Source organism: Acinonyx jubatus, chromosome E3, assembly GCF_027475565.1.
Source record: "Acinonyx jubatus isolate Ajub_Pintada_27869175 chromosome E3, VMU_Ajub_asm_v1.0, whole genome shotgun sequence".
Lineage (NCBI taxonomy): Eukaryota > Metazoa > Chordata > Mammalia > Carnivora > Felidae > Acinonyx > Acinonyx jubatus.
Genome location: NC_069398.1, coordinates 29,665,386 through 29,688,800, shown reverse-complemented (window position 1 = coordinate 29,688,800; position 23,415 = coordinate 29,665,386). Strand labels below are relative to the sequence as shown.

Below are 23,415 nucleotides of genomic sequence, written 5' to 3'. Positions count from 1 at the left end.
GTCTCCTATCTCTCAGAAGTGAGTGCATGTTAGTGGATGGAGGCTATCTGAAACTATTTCCAAGGTGGACTGAAAATGTAATTTGTAGTATAAAAGAATCTGAGATCCTGTGAGCTCAGTTGGACTTGGGCCTGGATGTGGTATAAGGTGTGGACCCAATATTCTCTCTTTCCAGATGACCAGCCTGTTGTCTGCTTTTTAAATGTCCATTATTTTTTTTAAAGTTTATTTATTTATTTTGAGAGAGAGAGAGAGAGAGAGAGAGAGAGAGAGAGAGAGAGAACCCTAAGCAGGCTCCACACTGTCAGTGCAGAGCCCCATGTGGGACTGGGGCTTGATCTCACAAACCGTGAGATCATGACCTGAGTCAAAATCAAGAGCTGGCGCTCAAACAACTGAGCCACCCAGGTGTCCCTAAATGTCCATTCTTATCCATATATATGGCCTTTATAATTTACTAAATTATTCCATCTTCTCTCTCGTCCTCCATATCCAATCAATCCTCAAACCTTGGCAATTTTACTTCCCCAATAAGTTTCCTATCTAATCACTCCTTGCAAGCTCTAGTCACCAACTGCCCCAGGTCTGCATCATCCTCTTTTTCCTGGACTGCCTTACTCAGCCTCGTTTTACCCAACAGTCAGTCCTCTCATTTTCCACTTCCTTCCTTTCTTGCTCAGTCTTTCTCCAAGGGTTCTCAGCAGCATCTTTCTAAAATCTGTCCCTTCCCGCCTTTAAACCTTTACACGGCTTCCCGTTGCCTTTAAATTGTTCTCCGAAACACCTGGTTTAACCACCTGCACTAGTGGCTAAGATGGTGTGGGAATCCCTCCACACTCGCTGGGCTTGTCGTGCTCCCTCTGCTGGGGACACTCACCTCACTTTTTGGTCCACCCTTCAAAACTGAGCTGAGGTGCCGGCTCCTCTGGCCAACTCCCTCCTCCCAACTACTCGGGTCGAGGCCCCTCTTCTGCGAACCTATAATATTTCACTGCTTCCCTCCGTCTCCCTCTGCCCCTGCGACAAAGTACGCGAATATGCACGTGGTGACCGACGGGACTACAAAGCCCCTTGAGGGAGGCTTCGTGTCCGGTAGTATGTCTGGAGGGTCCTCCTCACCGAGAAAAAGCAGGTGCAATGGCACGGAGGCTCCTAAAGGCCTGACGGCTGCGAGCCTCCTAGGGACGAGTCAGTCCGGGCGCGCGTTCAGGCACAGCCCCAGTGGACCAGCAACCACCGAGACGCACGGACCTCCGAGAGCCCTAGAGAGGAAGCGGAAGGGGCTCTTTCCTCACGCACCTGTCTGACAGCGTCCGCGGCCCACATCCGGTCTCTGAGGGCTCGGGTCGGGTCGTCGTGGCTGAGGGGCTGAGGGTGAGAGCCGTTCTGGGGCGTCGCAGGGCTTCGCGGGGCGGCGGGCCGGCGGCGGATGCGGCGGGTGTGGGGGCCGGCTTTCGGTGCGGCTGCGGGTCGCGGAGGCGTTGGCGGAGGCGGCGGGGCTGACAGCGGGCGGCGCGTTTCCCCGGAGCTGCCTCTCGCGGCACCGGGGCCCGGCGGGCGCGACCCGGGGGTTCAGGTGGGAGCGACGTTGGTCCCGCCGGGCCTAGGTTACCTCAGCGCGGGGGCGTCCACGAACTCGAGACCTTGAACCGACGCGGATCTCTCTGAAAATCGAAAGTAGTTATTTTAGAGCGAGACGTGGGAGACTCACTTAAAGAATGACTTCTTTTCAAGCCTTCTTTCTCTTCGTGAAGTACCAGGGATGAAAGATGAATGAAGACCTTTCTTGCCTTTAGAGAATCTGGTCGTCGGGGACACGCCGGTTAATATTTGTGCTGTAGTGTGGTAATGCGATAGGGGTGTGAAGAAATGCAGTAGCTAGAAAGTCGTGAAAGAGAAATCTCAATAGATGTAGCAAAATGAAAAATGAATCGACTGAAAACGTAAAGTAGGTTTAGGAAGGATGTAGAAGTACACAAACACACAATAGAATATTAAGTAGAAGCTTCGGACGAACCTCCTGCCAGTTGCTTATTCTCTGTTGCATTAAGAGTGGTCTTTCCCTCTAAAAATGGAGACCCTTCCCCACTTTGGACTCCCAGGCTACATACTCCTCACCCCCAACCCAAGCCCATCATGAAATTAAATAGTACTCATTCTCTAGTCTGGTATAAGCCTCTTCTTCTTTTTTTAAATTTTTATTCATTTTTAAGAGAGAGCTTAAGTGGGGGAGGGGCAGAGAGAGAAGGGGACAGAGGATCCCAAGCAGGCTCTGTGTTGACAGCAGCGCCCGAAAAGGGGCTCCAGTTCATGAACCATGGGATCATGACATGAGCTGAAGTCAGACGCTCCACCGACTGAGCCACCCAGGCGTCCAAACCTTTTTCATGAGTAGTTGAACCTACGTTAACCTTTCTCTCATTTTGACTTCCTGTGTTTCTCATCTGTACCGTATCTTTTGGGAGGCAGACTTTGGCCAGCCGTCTAACCTCTTACATCTTCAGTGTCGTCTTTGAAAAGTAAGGGGAGTAATACTTCCTATACATAATTGTATGTGTGTGTTCACAGGCTTTCTAAATGGTAAAGTCTACACAAGTTAAAAGTCTTTTCGTTAATTATAATGATATATATGTCACTCTGTTGTTTTCAACATGTGACACATGGTCACATCCAAGCCACCAGTAAGTCTTTTGGTTTTACTCCAAAATATGTCTCGACTCTTTCTGCATCTTTGCCACCATCTTGATCAGCTCCTGCTTGGACCACTGTTAGGTGCTGCTTCCCTTCTTTTTCTCTCTAACCTATTCTCTGTTGACATACGCCAGGCAAAATGACCTTTTACGCCAGGCAATGTAAAAACATATAGATCCCTGCTAAAATAAGAAGATTAAGCCATAATTCTTAGTGTGGCCCATTTCCTGGATAATCTGGTTCTGCCTGCCTCTGTCACTTCTCGTGCGGCTCTGTCCCTCACTTAACTTTGCCAAAGCTTCACTCCCATCGCCTTATTCTCAGACATGTGGAGTAATTTCTGACCTCAAGTCTGGTGCCTGAAAAAATCTCTGAATGACTGGCTCATACTCATCGGTGGGTCTCAGCCTAAGTGTCATCTCTTCAGAAGAGCCTTCTTTAAGTTATTCATCCCCCATTAACAGACTACCCTACACATTTCCCTTCTAGAAGTTATCTCCATTTAATTTTAACTTATTTGCTTGTATTTGTTTTTTTCTGTCTGTTGCACTAGTATATGAGTTTCAAAGGGCAGGTGCCTTGTTTGTCTTGTTCTGTATTATATTTCTAGTTTCTGCAGGCCTGGCACATATATTTGTTGAACATGTTAATTCTTACAGTGTTGGAAGAGTAGGCCCTGGTGACTCATCTAATTATAACCTATTTTATATTTTCTGATTTTAGTGTTATCTCCCTAATGAGATCCTACGATGTTTGTGGGTATAAAGTAAACTCTTTACATTTTTCTTCACATACTAGGTGGTTAGCAAATACTTAATTGAATTGGCATGATTTTCAGGATATATGTTTGGTCTTTTGTTCTGCTTCACAGAAACTAATTATGCTCTCCAGCAGAATATCCATTGATGTAGACAAAGAACTGTGATGGACTGACCTTTCCTTGTCTCACTTATGCTGCCATTATTGTTTGTCTGGTCTTCCCAATAGACCCTCAGTCTTCTGGGAGGAGTGTGAAGATGCTAAAGGAGCGTCCAGGGATGGCAGAAGACCCCCAGCAACAGATGGGTGTTCCTGTGGTAAAGCTGGAGAAAGAGTTGCCATGGGCCAGGGGAAGGGAGGACCCTAGTCCTGAGACTTTTCGTCTGAGGTTTCGGCAGTTCCGCTACCAGGAGGCAGCTGGTCCTCAGGAAGCCCTCAGGGAACTCCAGGAACTCTGTCGCCAGTGGCTGAGGCCTGAGCTGCATACCAAGGAGCAGATCATGGAGCTGCTGGTGCTGGAGCAGTTCCTGACCATCCTGCCACGGGAGTTCTATGCCTGGATTCGGGAGCATGGCTTGGAGAGTGGCAAGGCTCTTGTGGCCATGGTGGAGGACTTCACAGAGAGAACGTTGGAGGCCAAGGCGGTGGGTGAGAAGGGGGTATCTGGGTCTTGTTTTGTCGGTATGGGAAGGGGACATTTAAAGAATTGAAAGGTTTGAAGAAGCAGTGGGAGTAGATGAGGTGTACAGTCTCCTTCATCTGCTCCCAGACTCCCTGAGGTACTTTTTGGAAGGCAGTGGAATTTTCAGCATGAGAAGCCATTCCCAAGGAAGATGCAGGACCTGTAGAAGAGCTGTTAGCTTCCTTTCTGGTCATCAGGACAAAGGCCTGGCCATATTTCCTTTGTGAGCCCCAGGCCCAAAGAAGGTAGTCATGACCAATTTGAAGATCCCCCATAGACTCCTTCTCTTTGGGCAGAGATGCATGTGGAAAGTGGGGAATTCCAATTGGGTGAATATTATTATTAAGAAGCATTGTCTAAACAGTGCTGTTTCGATATCTAGGACGTTGGCTCAAGTGGCTCACGTTAGTGGTTCTGTGGTGGTGTTCTGGTGACACCAAGTAACTGCATCTCAGATGCTTCCTTGGGACTCTGGCCACATGTTTGTCATTCTGTGGTATAGTCACCTTATTGTTGGCTGGGAAAGAAGAGAGTAGGACTGAACATTACTGTTTTGCTTGCAAGTAATCATTTTTCTTCAGTTTATTCTTCCTTTTCCTACTGCAGTTATTCGTGACTTCCTCTGTAATCCTAAGAATTATTTTTTTATTCCCAATTCAGGAGCTTAAAAGTAGACCAAGAAGGGCCTGTTTTTGTGAGTGTATCACAGTGTGAGTTGTCCTGATTTTCCTCGCTGTTTTTAGAGCAAGTTTTTCTCACTAGCTAATTCACTGCTGAATCAAGGCTTTGTATTTTTTACTTTCAGCATTTATAATTGGGGGATTTTTTTCCTAGTAGGGAGCATTTTGGGCTAAAGTTGTCAACCAAACAATATTTAGTCTCTCTGTGATATTATTCCTGGTGGAATTTGGTCAGTATTGAGGCAGGCAGGAGGGACCCTTGTAAAAGGGCAGGGACACATAACAGTTGCTCGGAGCCTGATAAAGAGAGGTTTACCTCTTTTTCACCTTCTCACTGATGTCCTGGGGAAGAGCTGAGCCGGCTTTGTCCTCCTCTTGCAGTTGGAATGGTCCTTTTCTTTGTTCTCTTTTTAGGTTTTAATTCAACTCCCTCACCCAGGCCTCATTCTAATAGGTGTTGGGGACTGTTCTTAGGTTCCATGCCTCGTGCAGGGAGAACGGGAGGAGACAGCACTTTGCAGAGGCCCTTGGGAACCAGGTGTTCACCTGGGACCAGTGGAGGTCAAGCCTGAGTGGGGGATGCCCCATGGGGAAGGAGTTCAAGGCTTAGACCAAGGCACTGAGGAGCAACTCAGTCAAGACCCTGGAGCTGGGACACAAGCCTTCCAGGAGCAGGGTAAGATGCGAACAGTAAAGAAGTAAGGATGCAGAAAACTGCGCTTTGTGACCCTCCTTTACAAGCCCAGCAATTGATAAATAAGTTATCTGTGAGCTGTAATTAGGAGTTTTCCTGATTACTTCCTTGACTTCAGTAGGAAACAGGTGAAGTGAAATTGTTTTCTATACCTTGACTTTCTGATTTTTGCAGGGGATATCTGGGATTGTGCTCTCTTACCATTTCTTCTCTTCTTTCCCTCACATCCCTTCTAGAAACCTCCTGGAAATATGCAGGTGACATATAGGGGGATTTTTTAAGTGGGTAGACAAACCATATCCCTAAAAGTAATGTATGACTTCATTGTGTTACTGAATCTCAAAGAGGGTTATTCCCAGAGTGTGACCAGAGAGCATGAATAGCCCTCAAGGGCCAGGGTACATTGGGTCGAGACCATCTGCCCAGTTGAGAAGAGGGTAGGTCTGTGTGGAGTCTCCTTAAGGTTCCTGGGTTCTGTGTGTCAAGCAGTGGACACCTTTGAACAAGCTAACTACAAGACAGCACTAATCTTTCTCATGCTTTTTTCCCCCTTTGCTTAGCTCTGCCAGTTCTTCAGGCTGGTTCTGGCCTCCCTCCAGTGAACACCAGAGACCAAGAGATGGCAGCTGGGTTCCTTTCAGCTGGACCCCAGGTGAGCTGTACTTCTGCCTTTCTGACATTGCTTTGAATGAGATTCACCTTCCCTAAAGTTTCCCTGCACAGCAAAGCACCGCCCACAAGTTGAATTATTGTACCTTTCTTGTTCTGATGGATATAATAGCTTTGTTTTCTCCACTTTGTCATCCTGATTTGTTGAGTTGAGCCTTATGCCTTAGGGCCCAGGCATGAGGCTCAATTTGGTTGATTTTATTGCTCTGTGACTTTTTTTTTTAATTGACTCTGTATTACTTTTTACTGAGGAGGAAGACATTATTGATATAAACCCCATAAGCTTGATCTAGGCAGTGGTGGTCGATCAGGAAATCAATACCCTTTGTAGATCGTCTTTATGGATACTTTTGCTGCTGCTTTTCCTTGGGATCCTCTCCTCCTCCTGCGTCAGCAGGAATGTAGCTGACTCAGGGTTGGAGACTCCCTGGAACACTGAGCAGAGTGTTCCCTCTGGCCTCTACCCCGACTACACCAAGATTTGGCCTTGTTTGACTTCTTTGCCTGCCACATATGGGGGTAATGAGCACAGTTGGGGCACTCTTGTCATGTCTACTCTGTGTTGAGTGTTACCAGGGAGGTGGGAGATTTCCAGTGTGGCACCTTTTTGAAGGGGACAGTGGGTGTTTTGTTTTTTATTTTGAGAGAGAGAGAGAGAGCAGGGAAGGGGCAGAGAGAGAGGGAGAGATTGAGAATCCCAAGCAGGATTCTGCATTCAGTGTGGAGTCCAGCGCAGGGCTCGATGTGGGGCTCAAACACATGAATCATGAGATCATGACCTGAGCTGCAATCAAGAGTTGGATGCTTAACCAACTGAACCACCCAGCTGTCCCAGAGACAGTGAGTTTTAAAGTGAAGAGTCCTTATAGAAGGAAGGTAGAAGGAAAGGGGTCATTTGCCAGAAAAAAATAATGACTCAAATCTGGTCTAGCTAAAGCACTGTTTGGGCAAGTTTTATGCCTGTACCATTTCCTGTTTCTGTTTCCCTAGCAAGTGTTTTGGAGGAGATGAAGGATGATAGCATGTTTTAATTTTTCCAGACCCTCTTTTTTGGGGTTTAATAGTTCTTTATGGTGTTGTGGATGATAGTGAATTTATTTTATTTTATTACTATTTTTTTTAAATGTTTATTTTAGAGAGAGACAGAGAATGTGTGTGTGCACAAGCAGGGGAGGGACAGAGAGAGAGGGAGACACAGAATCTGAAGCAGGCTTTGCACTGTCAGCTCAGAGCCTGATGTGGGACTCAAACCCACGACTGTGAGATCATGATCTGAACTGAAGTCAGTTGCTTAACTTACTGAGCCACCCAGGTGCCCAATACTGAATTTATTTTAATACAGTATTGTTCTTAAGACAAGGCCTGTCCAAATATTTACTTCCCTTTGAGGGAAGATCAGTTTTAGATGAAGGGATAAATAGCTCTGGGTCTTGATCAAGCTTGAGGATTGAGTGGAGGCAATTGAAAAGCAGGAATTAGGTGTTGTGGTTGTTAGGGTACAACCTAGGTGTCTGCAGCAGAGACTCGGAAATATAGTAGCTCAGACAAGTCCATTACTTCCCTGTCATTAAACTATCAAGAGGTAGGGACTTGTGCTCCCAAGACCATCTAGGGGTCTGGTTCCTTCTGTCTCTTGCTCTGTTCTTCCCTAGAGTATTATCCCTGTGTTTGCTTCCACTTTTAGACTTTTCCTACTTTGGGATTATTTCTTTATCCTTAACACTCTTCTGTTGTTTCAGGGGTTGGGGCCATTTAAAGATATGACTCTGGCCTTCCCTGAGGAGGAATGGAGACATGTGACCCCAGCCCAGATAGACTGTTTTGGGGAATATGTGGAACCCCAGGACTGTGGGGTCTCACCTCCAGGTAAGACTGTTTCCATCCCAAAGGTAAGAAACTGAGGAGTTGTGAAAGTTACAGGTTGGAGTTCTTGCCCTTGCCCCAGATTTCAGAACCTGGTGCTACCAACAAAAGAAGGCAAGTAAATGGGTCCAAGGAAAGAGTGTGGACCCAGGGTTTAAGGAGCCAGGCATGTGCTTTCCTGTCGGGAGAGGAACCAACGAGGGGGCAAGAAAACACAAGGTAGTTGTACTGGCTGTGATGAGACAGGTTGCTCATTAGGATTCCTGGAGCACCTATTCTGTCTCTGACTGAAGAGTACCCACGCAGGCTTGAAAGCAAAAGACGATCTTGTGTCTCATTCCCTCAGCAGGGATTTATTGAGTGTCCCTCAGGCACTGGCTCCAACTTTGCAGCTTTGTGTTGGGGCAGGACTAACGGTAGGGAAGCCTTCGGAGCACCAGGCGTGTGTACAGAGAATGCCCAGCTGCTCGATGTGGGCCCCTGTCACAGAGCAAGCAGAGCCTGGGCTGGGTCTGTCTCAGGTGGTGGCCAGGTTTTACCTGGGGTTGGAGCTGGAAGGGTGAGACCATGATGCACATGGAAAGTGCTCACAGGAGGAGGAGCAGTAAGAGAAGGAGGAAGAGTGAGCCTGGCGAAGTACAGGGAGAGGCCCTGGCGGGGAAGCCGGGGAGGGCACTGCAGGGGCTGGAGACTGCCGGAGTGGTGGTATCTCTGCAGGTTGGAGAGGGAGAGGAAAAGAAACGTGAGTGGGAACAACCCTTTCCTCTGTTCCCTCTGCTTTTCTTTTCATAACTTTTTGAGTATGTGCTGACTGCTCATCTGTCCTGACTCCACCCCACCTGGCATTTTTCCATCTTGAAATATGTTGAGGGATAAATGAGAGTATCACTGTACTGCCTTTAGTGCATGAGAGAACCAGTCCTGGCTCCGCCACTTACTGTGACCTTTCTGGGCTTCCGTTTCTTCAGTCGCAAAATGGGGACATTCACAGAGCTCTCATGGCGTCGTGAGGATTAAATGAGATGATAAAGCTTAGCATTTGGTGAATATGATAGTGTTAGATACTTTTATTAGCTATACAAATATTATTCCTTTATGAGTCAGTCAACATTCATTTATTCACCCAAAAATATTTATTTGGTATTGTGACCAGTACTCTGCCAGTCACTATGAAGAGTTAAAGTCCCTTGCCTTTGCAATCTTAGTAGTTCATATGAAGAGTCCAAATGCACGGAATAATGGTCATTATGGAGTAGTGTAAGGGGTCCTAGAGGAGGGGCTCAGGAGACCTGGGTCCAGGACAGGGTTGTCACACCATGGCAGTGATGTGAGTGGCCAAAGGATGCCAACATGTGTTACAAAGAGATGTAAGACTTCTTTTTTTATTAAAAACTGTTATTAAAAAATGTTTATTTGTTTTTGACAGAGAGAGAGAGAGAGAGAGAGAGAGAGGGGAGGGGCAGAAAGAAAGGGAGACACAGAATTCAAAGCAGGCTCTGAGCTGTCAGTACAGAGCCCGACATGGGGCTTGAACCTATGAACTGTGAGATCATGACCAGAGCAGAAGTTGGACGCTTAATCGACTAAGCCATCCAGGCGTCCTGAGATATAAGACTTCTGTAGATGGTAGAGGATGTGGAAACCTTCAGACATAACCATGCGGTTCAGGACCTCTTGCCACACAGCTGAGATGGTGGGGATACCAATATTCTAGTGCCTTGATGCCCCCAGGGACCCTCTGCTGGTGGTGCTGCTGTGTGTTGGAATGATTCTGCCCTCTTATTCCAGAGGATTTTTATACCTGCCCCGCCCCCGTCCCTGCCATCTGACTGCTCTGGAGACTCTGGTTGTATTCTTGTGCTGTTCTCACTGTTTCAAACAACCCAAGCACTTCCATAAGCATTTATGCGGAGTCTGGGTGGGCCAAGGTCCATTTCCCACGCATACTGTCTACTGGCTGTCTCAGCCTTCAGGTCTTCCTGTGATTTATTCCCATGTACTTGTGGCTCCTGCATTGATAGCTGTTTTGGATTAGGCCTGAGAAACTAGAATTCTATGATACATAATACCTAGCACATACTCACATCTCCCCAGGGTCCAGCTAAGACTCGTGCATTGCATTTAGTGTCAGTTTTACTATTCGTAACACCTGAAAACTGGAAATTACCCAAATGAATATCAGTCAAGTTCATAAATAGATTACAATATATTCTGACAGTGTCATACCAATGAAAAAGAACATAGTGTAACTATAGCTACATTCCATAATATGGGTGAATCTTACAAGGATAATAATGAGCGGAAGCATCCAGAAACAATATTTGAATCCACTACACAAAGTTCAAGACCAGGTAAAAGTACTTTATGCTGATAAAAGTTTGAATAGCATGTTAGCCAGGGGGCGGCAGAATATAGTCACTGGAGGGGCTGGGAGAGGGCTTTCTGAATACTGGTAGTTTCTTGAACTGGATGCTTTTTATATAGTTGTGTTCATTATGAAAATTCTTTGAATTCTACAGTTATGTTTTGTGCATCTTTACTTTCATGGAAAGTTTATAGAAGAATCTGTCAGAGGTGACAGCTGTGTCCTTCATATTTGTTTAGATTAGGCATGTGATGTTTTTCTTTTTGTGTTTTAACGGCCTTACCTGAAAGGACCCTTTCTGTGCCTAAGTGCTGCTTGTCATTTTTGTCTCTTTCTCTCTCCTTTTTTTATTTTAAGATTTTATTTTTAAGTAATTTCTATACCCAATGTGGGGCTTGAGCTCACAGCCCTGAGATCAAGAGTCACATGCTATATTGACTGAGCCAGGTACCCCTCCTCTCTTTTTTTCTGTCTTGGCTCTTTTGCTTCCTAGGGCCTTCCCTTTTGTTCACCTCCCCTTCCGCCTGTTCTGTAAACAATTGTTTTGTTAATTTAGAGAGAGTGAAACAGGGATCAGAGAAAGAACTTCTAGAAGGGTTGAGGCATTTCAGCAGCATTCACGCGCATTTCAGTCTGGTAGAAGTCAGTGACAGATCGGATTGATTCATTCATCTAGTAGTTAGTAAGCCTGCGACAGTCTCCCAGGAGACCCAGATTAATAAAATCTGGTTAGGTGGAGGGAGGAGCGGGGGCAGGGACCGTGTGCTGAGCAAGTGTATGGAGGCTATGGAGAACTCTCAAGTAGCCCACCTGGATGGAATAAGCTGGAATAGGTTTATAATCTCTAGGGCAGGGAGAACACCTTGAGGAATGTAAAATGGCATTTTCAACAAGGTCGTGTATAAATAAGTGCACAATAAACAAAGTGCTAATTCAGTATAAATGTGCTGAAGAGACATAGCTAAGAGAGTATCAGGGAATGTTTCTTCAAGGAAATCATTGAGTTAGATTTACAAGGAAATACAAGTCTGAGTTAGAAAATTAACTGAGAGCACATTAAGATTTGGCAGACTATTCTGTAAAAAAGATGGAGAGTTTTAGCTCAGGTTGCTACAATAGAATATTATAGGCCAGTGGCTTAAAACAACAAACATTTATTTCTTCGAGTTCTGGAGGCTGAGAAGTTCAAGATCAAGGTTCCTGTAGATTCAGTGTCTGGAGAGCGCCCTCCTCCTGGCTTGCAGCTGGCTGCCACCTCACTGTCTTCACATGGCAGACAGAGTGAGATTGTGGGATTGAGGAATCTATCCTGTGTCTTTGCCTCTCCCATCATGAGGGATCATGCTCACATGATTTCTGTGCTAAGAGCTCTGGTTTCCCTTCCTCTTTTTATAAGGACACTGATCCCATCATGGGGGCTCCACCCTAATGACTGTACCTTATAACTGCCTGAACAGCCCATCTCCTGATATCATCATGTTGGAGCTTAGGTTTTCAACCTATGAATTTGGGGAAGACAAAATATTCAGTCAGTAACAAAGTGGGAAAAGTTAAAGTGAAGTCTGGTTTTAGAGTCCATGAAAGAAAACTGTATTGAGGTTATTGGTCAAAGGGAAAAAGAAAGAACTGTTAATGGCACATCTTTAGAAGCCAAGTTCTAACATAAAACTTTACTTTCATAACTGCTACAGAATTAGCTTGTATCTCCTTTATCCTGTAGGCATTGGGAGCAAGGAAAAGGAGTCTAAAACCCAGCAGGCAGACCTCAAGGGGGCGCTTGCTCGGGTGACGGCAGAGAGGTTTGGGGAAGCCACACTCCAGAGCCCTGAGCTTGGAAGAACCTGTGAGCAGGAGCCCAGTAGCTCTGTGGGAAACATGCCAGGGCCGCCTCCTCCTCAGCATGGTGTCATATCCCTGCCCGATGACCTCAAGACCCACAGCTCCTTTTGGAAGCCTTTTCAGTGCCCCGAGTGTGGAAAAGGCTTTAGTCGGAGCTCAAATCTTGTCAGACACCAGCGAACCCATGAAGAAGAGAAATCCTATGGGTGTGTCGAGTGTGGGAAGGGGTTCACCTTGAGAGAGTACCTCATGAAGCACCAGAGAACCCACCTGGGAAAGAGACCCTATGTGTGCAGTGAGTGCTGGAAAACGTTCAGTCAGAGGCACCACCTCGAGGTCCACCAGAGGAGTCACACAGGGGAGAAGCCTTACAAGTGTGGTGACTGCTGGAAAAGCTTTAGCCGGAGGCAGCATCTGCAGGTGCATCGGAGAACTCACACAGGGGAGAAGCCCTACACTTGTGAGTGCGGCAAGAGCTTCAGCAGGAACGCAAACCTGGCTGTGCACCGGCGAGCCCACACCGGGGAGAAGCCATATGGGTGCCAGGTGTGTGGGAAGCGGTTCAGTAAAGGGGAGCGATTGGTCAGACACCAGAGGATCCACACTGGGGAGAAGCCCTACCACTGTCCAGCCTGCGGGAGGAGCTTCAACCAGAGGTCCATCCTCAATCGGCATCAGAAAACTCAGCATCGCCAGGAGACCCTGGCACAGTAAGGATGCACCTTTTTTACGAAAGGAAGGTGCTGGAAGGTGTAGGACCTTTCAGGCTCGCCAAGTGGAGGGAGATCCCATTGGAGGATGCATTCGTCTTTCCTCACTGAAGGGCTTTGAGGAGGGAGTGGTAGAGTGATAGGGCGCAGAAAGGCACTTTGACCCATTTTCTTTCCATTTGTTGTCAAACAGAAGCAAGGCAATGCCTGATTTGTTTTGAGTTTCCAGAGAGCACAGCTCCTCACGTCTCTTATCCAAGTGGTGCAAACTGTTTTTTACTGTCTTTTGGGAAATTATATCCTGAACTTCAGTTCAGGTTGAAGTTTTTTTCCTTCATTGGGATGTCATGTACGCCTCTCGAGCAAGTCTGACAAAGTTTTGTCCCATGTTGGCAAGTTACACCTCATTGTGATGAGGGCTGTATCGACCTGCAAAATCATTAGTTCAGACTCTGCCTCTCTTCTTTTCCATTTAACAAGTATTTATTGAACAGCTACTGTGTCTGGTGCTGGGAGCACAGTGGTGAATGAGGCACATGAGCTGTGAGCCTCCCGGAACTGGTGATTTAGCAGTGGGAACACACACAGAACCATTAATAGCTCCAGACATTCTAAGTTATGTTTGTGGTACGTGCTGTTTGAGAGGGTCGTCTTCTGGTGCTCACTCGTTCTGCCCTGCCACTCAGGTGCTGGATCTTCCCCTCCCTAGTTAGGATCTCTCAGGCAGCCTTGTTTATTTTACTTTATTTTTACCCCCTTTGTCTCTGTAACAGCATACCCTCATTTGTATAGTTTCCCCATTATTCCTTGTACTGTAACAACTATCCACCCATCCAATAGGAAATTAATATTTTGCTATTGATTACCGAATAAACATGAAAGTATTTTAAAAAGTGTTCAGTTCTATATAAAGATCTAATTAAATAAATCTGAAAGATGAACTATTATTAATACACTGTATTTGATGGCATTTTATAGCATATAAGATGCTTTTTTTTCTGTTTTCACTTTATCATTCCACACATATTTATTGAGGCCCAACAGTGTGCCAGGAACTCTTAGGTGCTTGCCATATATCAGTAAATAAAATGGGAAAAGTCCCTGACCTCGTGGAGCCTACATTTTAGTGAATATATTTGATCTTCAGAACCTCCTAAAGTGGAACCCATGGGTACTCCCATAAACTCTCTGGACCTGGGATCTGAGCCTTTGTCCTTGGTCCTTGTCAGTGTCTTGCCTTGAAATGCATTCGCCACTTACCTCTTGCTACCGGATAGTCTCTGTCAATACATCTAGATCCTTGTCATCTGAGAGGCTCTCAGTTGCCAACTGGGACTGATGAGGTGGTAGCGATGTGTTTTACATAAGTGCCGATTCAGGCAAAATAGAGATGTTTGTAGGCATTTAAAGATACTTAATGAGAAGATACAGTATTTGTACTGTTTACACTTTCTTATTTTGCCATCACTAAAAGGTTTCCTTTCTGTTTAAAATTCTGTTTAAAATATCTGTGTAATGAGCATGGACTACAATGCAGTGTTGTTGTAGTGCTATGCTTTAAAATGTTGGACGCTGGGTGAGTTTGTCTTTTGTTGACATGGTACTATAATTATAAGATGTGATTTGTTTTGTGGTGCCTTTTAATATTAGATTCTTTCACTCTAAGGTTTTTTTCTCCCCATTTTTTATTGTAAATCAGATAAATGATGACTTCAACACAGTTGTATTACTCAGTCTACTTTGAAACACATTATTTTATCACATATTTCTTAGAAAACTATGGTAGATAGCCATGATGTTTAATTTTAATTTAGCAGATGATTTCCTGGCCTCTCCACTGTCTCCATGAGCCTCTAGTAGCCAGGCCATAAATATATCTGAGATGTCATCCACTATCTGAAACACTAGGCTTCTTCTCCTTAGCAGTGTTGTGATCCAGATGCAGAATCAGCTCTTTTTTCCCCACTTCCCAGACAAGCTTGGCAAAGCTTGTGGCCAGCTAGCAGCCAAACCCAGGGAAAGGCTTTTCATGAGTCTCTGGCTTCTGGTCTGTAGGACCTGGGGGCTGACCTGGCTTGAGCTTGGCCTTCTCTAGGAGGTCCATATTCCAAAGCTAGGTGAGGAGTGTTGGGCCACTACAGGCTGGGAGTTGCTCATCAGTGGTCTTCCTGTTTACCTGAATTAAATGGTTAGATTCTTTTTGATAATATGCTTAGCCAAATAGGACTGTGGGTTTTCAGCCAGTTGGAATCTCTTCAGAGAAACTCAGGTAGGAGCCAGGCCTTGCTTTTTTTCTTGGGCACCTGTATCTGCCTTGAGACCAAAGTTTATGGATGATGCCTCAAACAGCCTCAAAAAATTTTTTTCCATGGAATTTTAGTAGCATGCATTTTTGTTATGTATTCAAATATTAAATATTTTTCTGTATTTTTCTATTTAGACATTTTTTTATAATAGAAAATTTCAGACATATATAATGAATCCCCATGTATTCATTATTTGGCTTTACCCATTGTAAACTCCTAGCCGATCCTGTTTTATTTCTATACCCTTTTCCCTGTCTTCCTACCCTACTGAAGTATTTCAAAACAGCTCCCAAATACTGTCTATAAATATTTCAGTGTGTACCTCTGAAAGATAAGAACTCCTTGAGGGACGCCTGGGTGGCGCAGTCAGTTAAGTGTCCAACTCTTGATTTTGGCTCAGGTCATGACCTCACAATTCGTGAGATCAAGCCCCGCGTTGAGCTCTGCGTTGACAGCGTAGGGCCTGCTTGGGACTCTCTTTTCCTCTTTCTCCTGTCTCTCTCTGCTCTTTCCCTGCTCGCACTTGCTCTCTCAAAATAAACTCTTTGCAAAAGAAAACCCACAATACTTTTATCATACCAATAAAAATAATTTCATAATTTGCAATTAATGTTTTCTTAAAGAGCACATACTTTTAAAAAGTTTATTTGAATTAGGATCTAAATAAGATGCATAAATTGTAATTGGTTGCTTTGTCTTCTAAGTCTTACAATGTATAATTCCTATTCTTTTTTCTCTTGAAATTCATTCATGGAAGCAACTGCATTATTTATTTATCCTGTAGAATTTCTTGTCTTTGAATTTTGCTGTTTGCATACCCATGACGTTATTTAATATGTTTTTTTGCCCTCTATATTAACCAAAAACTTAAAGGAATAACCAAATTCATTTCTTGTATTTTGGCAAGAACACATTATAGATGATGGCATGTCTGGTTGTTTCTCTCTGATGTTAGGATCCTAGATGTATTTATTTCATAAATTCTATAAATGATTCATTTATTAGCTGGAATGCTTCTGTCAGAAATTTTCCCTCATTAACCATTAGGTTTCTTAGATAGAGTTCACAGAAAAGGAAATGCTTGATTCGTCCTTTTGCCTGTTTTCACAATAATGATCTGGTTGCTTTGTTTTCTGTAATTGTGATCAGGTATTTTTTCAATCAGCATACATTCATGGATTTTGGATTTACAGCCAGTCCACTGTACTTCTTGATGCTCAGATCATTTCACTTTTGGTCATTGGGAGCCTTTTCAACTTGCCTCCTGATTCCTTTTGACATAACTCTAGTCATCTTTGATAGCTTCTTTATTTTCTGATAGGACAGGATGTTGCAAACTCCTCTTGTACATTTCCTGCTCCCTTTGAGAGTGAAGAGAAGTGCTATTAATTATGCCAGGACAATATGGTAAAGTGGGACTCCAGGACAGATGGGGATATTTGGTCACCTTATATACAGCCCTCTTGTGTGTGATTGGATGTCTGTGGATTCTTCACCCAACTATAATGTTGGGCACTTTCAGGGCTGGCAGGTAGTGTGTCCCATGCTGCTGTGATAATGAAGAGTGCCACTCCAAGGGGTATGACCTTTGTAAGAGAAACCCCTTTTTATACCTTGGGTGGTGACTTTCTGCCCAAGGTCTGTCCTGGGGAGCTATTGCATTAAACATTTGCTTTTCAAAATGTATGCCATGAATGTTATCAGCAGCCTGATAAACTATGTTTCAGTACTTTCAGGTCCTCTTTTATTCCAGCCTAGGGGCAATTTGAAGAGCCCTTGTTTCTTAAGAAGTAAGTTGGTTTCAAGTTCATCATGCAACACAGGCTGACTTTATCTACTTCTGAGGTGAGGAAAGTAACTATCAGGAACATGTTTCTCTAGAGTCTACTTGCCCTTTTATTTTTTTATTTGTATTCTATTTTTAATTTTTTTTAAAGTTTATTTATTTTGAGAGAGAGAGAGTACATGAACGAGCATGTGAGTGGGGGAGTGGCAGAGAGGGGGAGTGAGAGAATCCCAACCAGGCTCCACACTGGCATTACAGGGCTGATATGAAATTCAAGATCATGACCTGAACTAAAATCAAGAGTTGGATGCTTAACTGACTGAGCCATCCAGGAGCCCTGCTACTTGTTCTTTTACAATTTAGCCAGTTTCTCAGCCTCTGCACTACTAATATTTTGTGCCAGGTAGTTCTTTGTTTTGGAGGCTGTCCTGGCTCTTTTGTGCATCAACCTACTACATGCTAGTAACACTCCCCAATCAACAACTAAGGATGTTTCCAGACATTTCCAAATGTCCCCTGGGTGGCAAAATCGACCCTTGCTGAGAATCACTGCTTGTAACATTCAGGATAATTGCTGTTGCGAATTAGATGTTTTGTTTTTTTCTAATTTAAATTTTAGTTAGCCAACATAGAATGCAATATTGATTTCAGAAGTAGAATTTATTGATTCATCACTTAGAGCATGCAGTGCTCATTACAACTGCTCTTCTTAAGTACCCATCATTCATCTAGCCCACCCCCCCCCCACCCCCCCATTAACCTTCAGTTTGTTCTCTATCTTGTTAAGTAGTTGGTTTAGTTAGTGAAAGAAAGGACTGGCATTTCAAGGACTAGAGCTATTTCCTGCTAAGCTTAATACCCCAGCCTAACTTTCTAGAGAACAAAGTTTTACTAGAGATCACTGGGATTAAATGTAGTATTGCCATGTAGAGCCAAGAGCTATTGAGATAGAATCTCAGGATAGAGGCCTGGAAACTAAAACCTAGGTGGTTTCTATGCAGGCAACCTGGCTTATTGCTTTGGGTTCTTTTCAGGCAAGCACCTGCCATAGAGCCTCTATATCACAGAGAACTTTTGCTTGGGGCCTAGATTCGCCTTTCCCAGTAAATGCGTGTGTGTAGTGGGGGCCACTTAAACTCAATGCAGCCAATGCCAGCCTTTTTTCCTTCATAATAAGGTCCTCAAGGCGCACAGTAGACAGTAAATATTTCAATGAAAGGTCTGGATTTCTGCCTTTTTTAGTAGCTAGAATGGTCATAAGAGTGCCTGAGGAAGAAACATGACATCGCATTGCCCCTAGTGGCCCTTCTGATATGGCTGACATCTCTAGCTGTTGTGCTACCAACTGCAGTCACATCGAATTCACTTATAAATGCCATAAGCCAAAGAAATTCACTGGGGCTTCCTACAATTTTGTATTCCTATCTTATTTTTTCCCTTTTATCTCAGTTTCTGAAGGACACATTTCTAAAGATTTATCATGTCCAACCTATCCCCAGTATTGACACATTTCAATAAAAATTTCAGTAAAAATTTATTCATGACAGGGAGGGCGGGCAACGTTCTCCCTTGTATTTGTTGCTGGGAATCTGAACTGCTAAGAGTGAGGATGGAGAGGGTTGGGTAAGGCAGGTGTTGTCCCTTGATAAACAGAGGGACTTGGGAGGAGCAATTCCAGTTTCCTGGAAGGGTGAATGGGCTCCAGTAGAATGGCTGCCATTGCTGCCACATGGTGTAGCCATAGCTCTGTCATCTGAGTGGCCAGAGACCAGGAAATGGCCGTACTCCCAAGAGCTCACCTCATATGTTTTCCCTTCCTTAGTAAAAACCATAATCTCTGGAAAAGGTAGTAGATTAACCTTTAGATAGATTGGAAACAAAGAGGTGGCACGAGTCTATACCTTGTGACTCCCACCTCTGGTAGCTATTTGAGTATTATGTTATCTCTGTGTCTGTGAAACAGTTGAGGAAAATCTGATCTACATCACCTAGAGATTTCATTGACTCCTGCAAAAGCTCAGCCTGTTGTATGAACAGGAAAAGTAGAATGAACAATAAGTGGTTTCTCATCAAGAGCCAGTCTTCTTACTAGGTTTCTCCAGTCTTTAAGGGTTCCTGCTGCCTGAACTGAGGTGCTAATGGAAGGACTGGAAAGTAAGAGATGGAAAAAATCCCAGCAGTTAAAACAGTGTGGAACTCATTCATAAATAGACCAATGGAATAGCAGGAAAGATTGAGAAATAGCCCTGGCTCTGTACTGAAGAGGTTAATTTTTTTAAAAGTCACATTGGTATAATTGGATAGCTATTTGGAGAAAGATAAAAATAGATCCACTTCTCACATCATATCCAAGAGTGAACTCCAGATGTATCAGGGATGTAACTAAAAAATGAAACTACCCAAGTACCAGAAGACACTGCGGATGAATTCCTCTAAAACATGGGTTCAGGGAAAAGGCTTTAAAACTGCGGCTTAAAATCCAGATGCACTAAAAGAAAAGATTGGTGCATTCCTACATAAAAATTTTGAGAACTTCTGAATGGCAAAAACCATAAGCAAAGACAAATGACAAGTTGGGAGAAAATACTTGCAACATAACGCAAAGTTCCAGTATTTCTAATATGTGAAGAACGTTGTAAAAAAATGAGTTAACCCCCAAACAAAACAACCCCACTGAAAAATTGATAAACTAGAGATCACAAAAAAAGATACCGAAATGGCTATTAATGATATAAAAAGATGTTCACCTTCGCTCAAAATAAACTCCAATTAAAACTGCACTGAGAGATTTCTTTTCCATCACATTGGCCAAAATTCCAAAGCTTGACAATACACACTATTGATGAGTTTGTGGGGAAACAAACAGGAATTCTTACCCATTGCTAGCAGAATGCAAAATAGTGCAGCCTCATGTGGAAGAGAATTTAGTAATAGCTAATGAAATTATGGATGAATTTACTGTAAAGCTATCCCTCTAACAATATGAAAATACACATGCACAACATTATTCATTACAGCATTCTTACTGCAAAAAATACTGGAAGCTGCATGAATATCCAAGATAGGTGATTGAAAAAATTATGACACATCCACACAATGTAGTATTGTGCAAATTTTAAAAACATTATCATGGGGCACCTAGGTTGCTCAGTCCGTTAAGCATCTGATTCTTGGTGTCGGCTCAGGTTATGATCTCATAGTTTGTGAGTTCAAGCCCCACATTGGGCTCTGCGCTGGCAGCATGGAGCCTCTCTTTCCCTCTCTCTCTGCCCCTCCTCCACTCCCACTGTCTCTGTCTCTCTCAAAATAAATAAATACACTTTAAAAAAGTAAAAAACATTGGGTCAGTTTTCACAATTGGAATATGAATCTGGCTTAGGTAGAATCATATCAATGTTAAATGTACTAATGTTGATAATTGTGGTTATGTAAGAGAATATCCCTGTTCTTAGGAAATACACACTGAAAAATTTAAGGATAAAGGACCATTGTGTATATGTGAGGAGGGGGAGGAAGGAGGAAGAAGAGGGAAGAAAAGAAGGTAAAAATGTTAAGGATAAGTTAATCCAGGTAAAGGGATATATGGATACGTTGTACTATTGTCATTGTAACTTTTATGTAATTATTGAAAATTCTTAAAATTATTTTATTATAAAAATTTCAAGTGTTAAAAAAAAAGAACTAACATCATTTACTACTTCTGACCGTGGGAGGAAAAGGGTCCCACGTACTTGTCCGATGATAATGGCCCTAAAGTGGGAGCAAGAGGGTGGCACAGCATATAGCTCACAAGATACACCAATTTAATCATACCTCATCTTGCTCAAGAGCTGCAGATTCATTCCCACATTTTTTTCACTGTGCATGGTGGGCCAAGCCTCCTTCATGCAGTGAATGAAGCTGGTGTGGCAGCTTTCTTTTCGGTGTCTTCATCCATATTCTTGATTTTGTGTAGGTGTACTCACAAAATACTTTCCATTCAGCCTTTAGACCGGTCATTTGCTTCAGGCCTTGTGACCTCTACAGGTGCTTTCAGCCACATTATACCTCCTGCCGCAAATTAGGGATCATCTTCCCCAGACCTGCTGGCTTTAGCCCATTGCTTCAGGGAGCATCTTTGGTCATTAATGCATGCTCTGGTTGATACATACGTACAGGTATCCCTGTGGGCATTCAATCTCACAGTGTTTTGGAATTATTTCATAATTTGTAATTTACTTGGTGCTTATGACAGACCTCTATGACAGTACAAAACTGATGGTCAAATAAATGAAATCTGGAGGGTTAGCTGGTTTGAACAGCAATGAATTAAAAGGGAAGAGTAAGCCTCATTGTAGAATTGTTGAATATGAAATAACAGATGTTGGGGACTGGTCTTTAGAAGGCAGGTCAGGGTTGAAAGCCTAGTTTTTTGGTGTGTTTTGTTTTGTTTTTTAGAGTCAGTGGGTATGCCAGAAATTAGGCTTCCTGGGTGCCTATCACACACCCCTAGTATGTGATAGAGTTTACCTACCATCCAGTGACCCTGGGTATATATCTGGAAGCTCCCCCAATGCCAAGCCCTAGCAAACTTTGCAGGACCTCAGCTCCAGCCCACATCTAGTATCTTTACACACGTTAGATCAGCAAGAGCTGTTATGCCTAGAGACCCATAACATTCCAATGTCCTCACTGGTCCCTGACTGCTCTGTCACCCCCTACTCCAAGTGTGACCCTGATGCCTCTCTGGTAAATCCTACCTGGCTCTGATCATACCTCTACATTGAAGTACTTTATACTTCAGGAAACTCAAGGAAGGGGAGTAGTGGGACATGTAACTGGATTGTGTGGGGTTGGACTTTAGAAGATCATTTTCTCATAGAATAATGGCATCTGACTCAAAAGATCCAGTGTAGCAGATCTAGAAGTTAGTGATCCAGCTCCACTGTCTAAGAACTTTCCCTTGCTTTCCACGCTACTGCAGAGGATACTGCTGCCTCTGGGTGGTAGTCAACACTCAGTAAATCCAGCTATGTCAGCTTGCTCGGGTGTATTCACATCCTTGCTAGTGGTGGAGTTAGCAAGTCTTTGTCATACTTTGTGCTCAAGGTGAAAACTGTCCTTAGGATAGTCCAGATAGAGGTTTTGTTCTTTATGCTGTTAATTAAAAAAGGAGGCCATTAATTTGACTGAGGTAGTTCTAATGCCTTGGCAGCCTACATAAGCAACCCAAAACCTAAGTCTGTAAATGCCTCAAGGTTAAGAAATCAAAACATAAGGATAAACAGTCACAAACAGCCAACTGGGCTTTCTCATACAAGACAAGTGTAAGCTCTAGCCAGTCAAATGGTTTCCTTGCTTTGCTTCCTATCTTTTTACATGTCTTGCCACTACCTCCTGTGGATAGAGTGCTGCTAACCACTTCTGGTTTGATACTGCCTGATGGGACTCAGTTTTTGCTCAAACTTAACAATTTAAAAACGCTTCAGGTTATCTTTTAACAGTGCTTTTCAACAGAGATTCTCAAATTATTATCTGAAGACCACTTGACATCAAAATCACCTGGGGAACTTTTTTTTTTTAACATTTATTCATTTTTGAGAGAGAGAGAGATACAGAGCATGAGTGGGGAAGGGGCAGAGTGAGAGGGAGACATAGAATCAGAAGCAGGCTCCAGGCCCTGAGCTGTCAGCACAGAGCCTGACACGGGGCTCGAACTCACAGACTGCAAGATCATGACCTGAGCCGAAGTCGGACATTTAACTGACTGAACCACCCAGGTGCCCCTTGGGAAACTTTTAAAAACTGTATTTGTGGATGGAGTAGTGGTCCAAAGGGACCTAAGAATCTTCATTTTACCCAACTCCTCAGATGATAATAATGCACATAAATTTTAAGAATGGTAGCTCCATTGAGTAGAACACTGTGGCTTCACCAGAGCGCTCATTCAAACATTGGAACAGATCCTGAAGTTTACTCCCACCAGCCCAGAGCAAGTATGAGATGGCTCTAGGAAGGAACAGCAACGCATGACCTTCCATAGCAGAATGTTACTGTACTCCTCTCAGGTTGCAGCCATAACACACAAATTTCTTCAACAATACAGGACAGTTACATCCTGATCTCCCACTAGCAAAGTACTTTGTGAGCTAACAGAACCAAATCTGTAAGTTGTTCTGAGATCTGTGTTGGTAAAAGATCTTTAACAGTATTCTTTTAAGTAAACTCTTTGTTCTGTATAACTATAGAGGAGGATTCAGAGTGCATTGAGGGCATTGATGGTGAGACCACTGAAATGATACAGGAGAGTTTGAGAAAGAGCACAGCTTCTGTGACTGAGGATCAGTCCTCATCCAGAAGTCGAGTTCAATATTAGACTGGATTCTAGATCA

At 43.7% G+C, this 23,415-nt stretch overlaps 1 protein-coding gene and 1 long non-coding RNA gene across 5 annotated transcripts in view; one reads left to right on the top strand and one right to left on the bottom strand.

Moving 5' to 3' along the window:
• LOC106981203 (uncharacterized) overlaps nt 1–1,260 on the bottom strand; it is a 16,264-nt gene extending 15,004 nt beyond the window's left edge. For both annotated transcript variants that reach the window (XR_003414920.2, XR_001431183.3), the window contains exon 1: nt 1,120–1,260. This is a non-coding gene — a long non-coding RNA (uncharacterized LOC106981203). The remainder of the gene's footprint in view (nt 1–1,119) is intronic.
• Nucleotides 1,224–23,415, top strand: ZSCAN25 (zinc finger and SCAN domain containing 25). Of its 3 annotated transcripts, none has more exons than XM_027042170.2 (6): nt 1,224–1,374; nt 3,679–4,094; nt 5,287–5,488; nt 6,067–6,158; nt 7,915–8,041; nt 23,272–23,415. In XM_027042170.2, exons 2-6 carry the CDS (start codon nt 3,708–3,710, stop codon nt 23,397–23,399), a joined length of 936 nt encoding a protein of 311 aa, XP_026897971.1. In that variant the 5' UTR covers nt 1,224–1,374; nt 3,679–3,707; the 3' UTR covers nt 23,400–23,415. The 3 variants fall into 3 exon arrangements, with proteins under 3 accessions (XP_026897971.1, XP_026897967.2, XP_026897970.2); XM_027042166.2 differs by lacking the exon at nt 23,272–23,415 and adding an exon at nt 12,124–13,899; XM_027042169.2 differs by lacking the exons at nt 1,224–1,374; nt 23,272–23,415 and adding an exon at nt 12,124–13,899 and having other exon boundaries at nt 3,962–4,098.

Excerpts from the sequence above, each read along its gene's own strand:
- ZSCAN25 (XM_027042166.2), top strand. The coding sequence starts at position 3,708 with ATGCTAAAGGAGCGTCCAGGGATGGCAGAAGACCCCCAGCAACAGATG. Across the intron at positions 4,095-5,286 it reads GAACGTTGGAGGCCAAGGCG|GTTCCATGCCTCGTGCAGGG; the intron begins GTGGGTGAGAAG and ends GACTGTTCTTAG. Across the intron at positions 5,489-6,066 it reads ACAAGCCTTCCAGGAGCAGG|CTCTGCCAGTTCTTCAGGCT; the intron begins GTAAGATGCGAA and ends CCCTTTGCTTAG.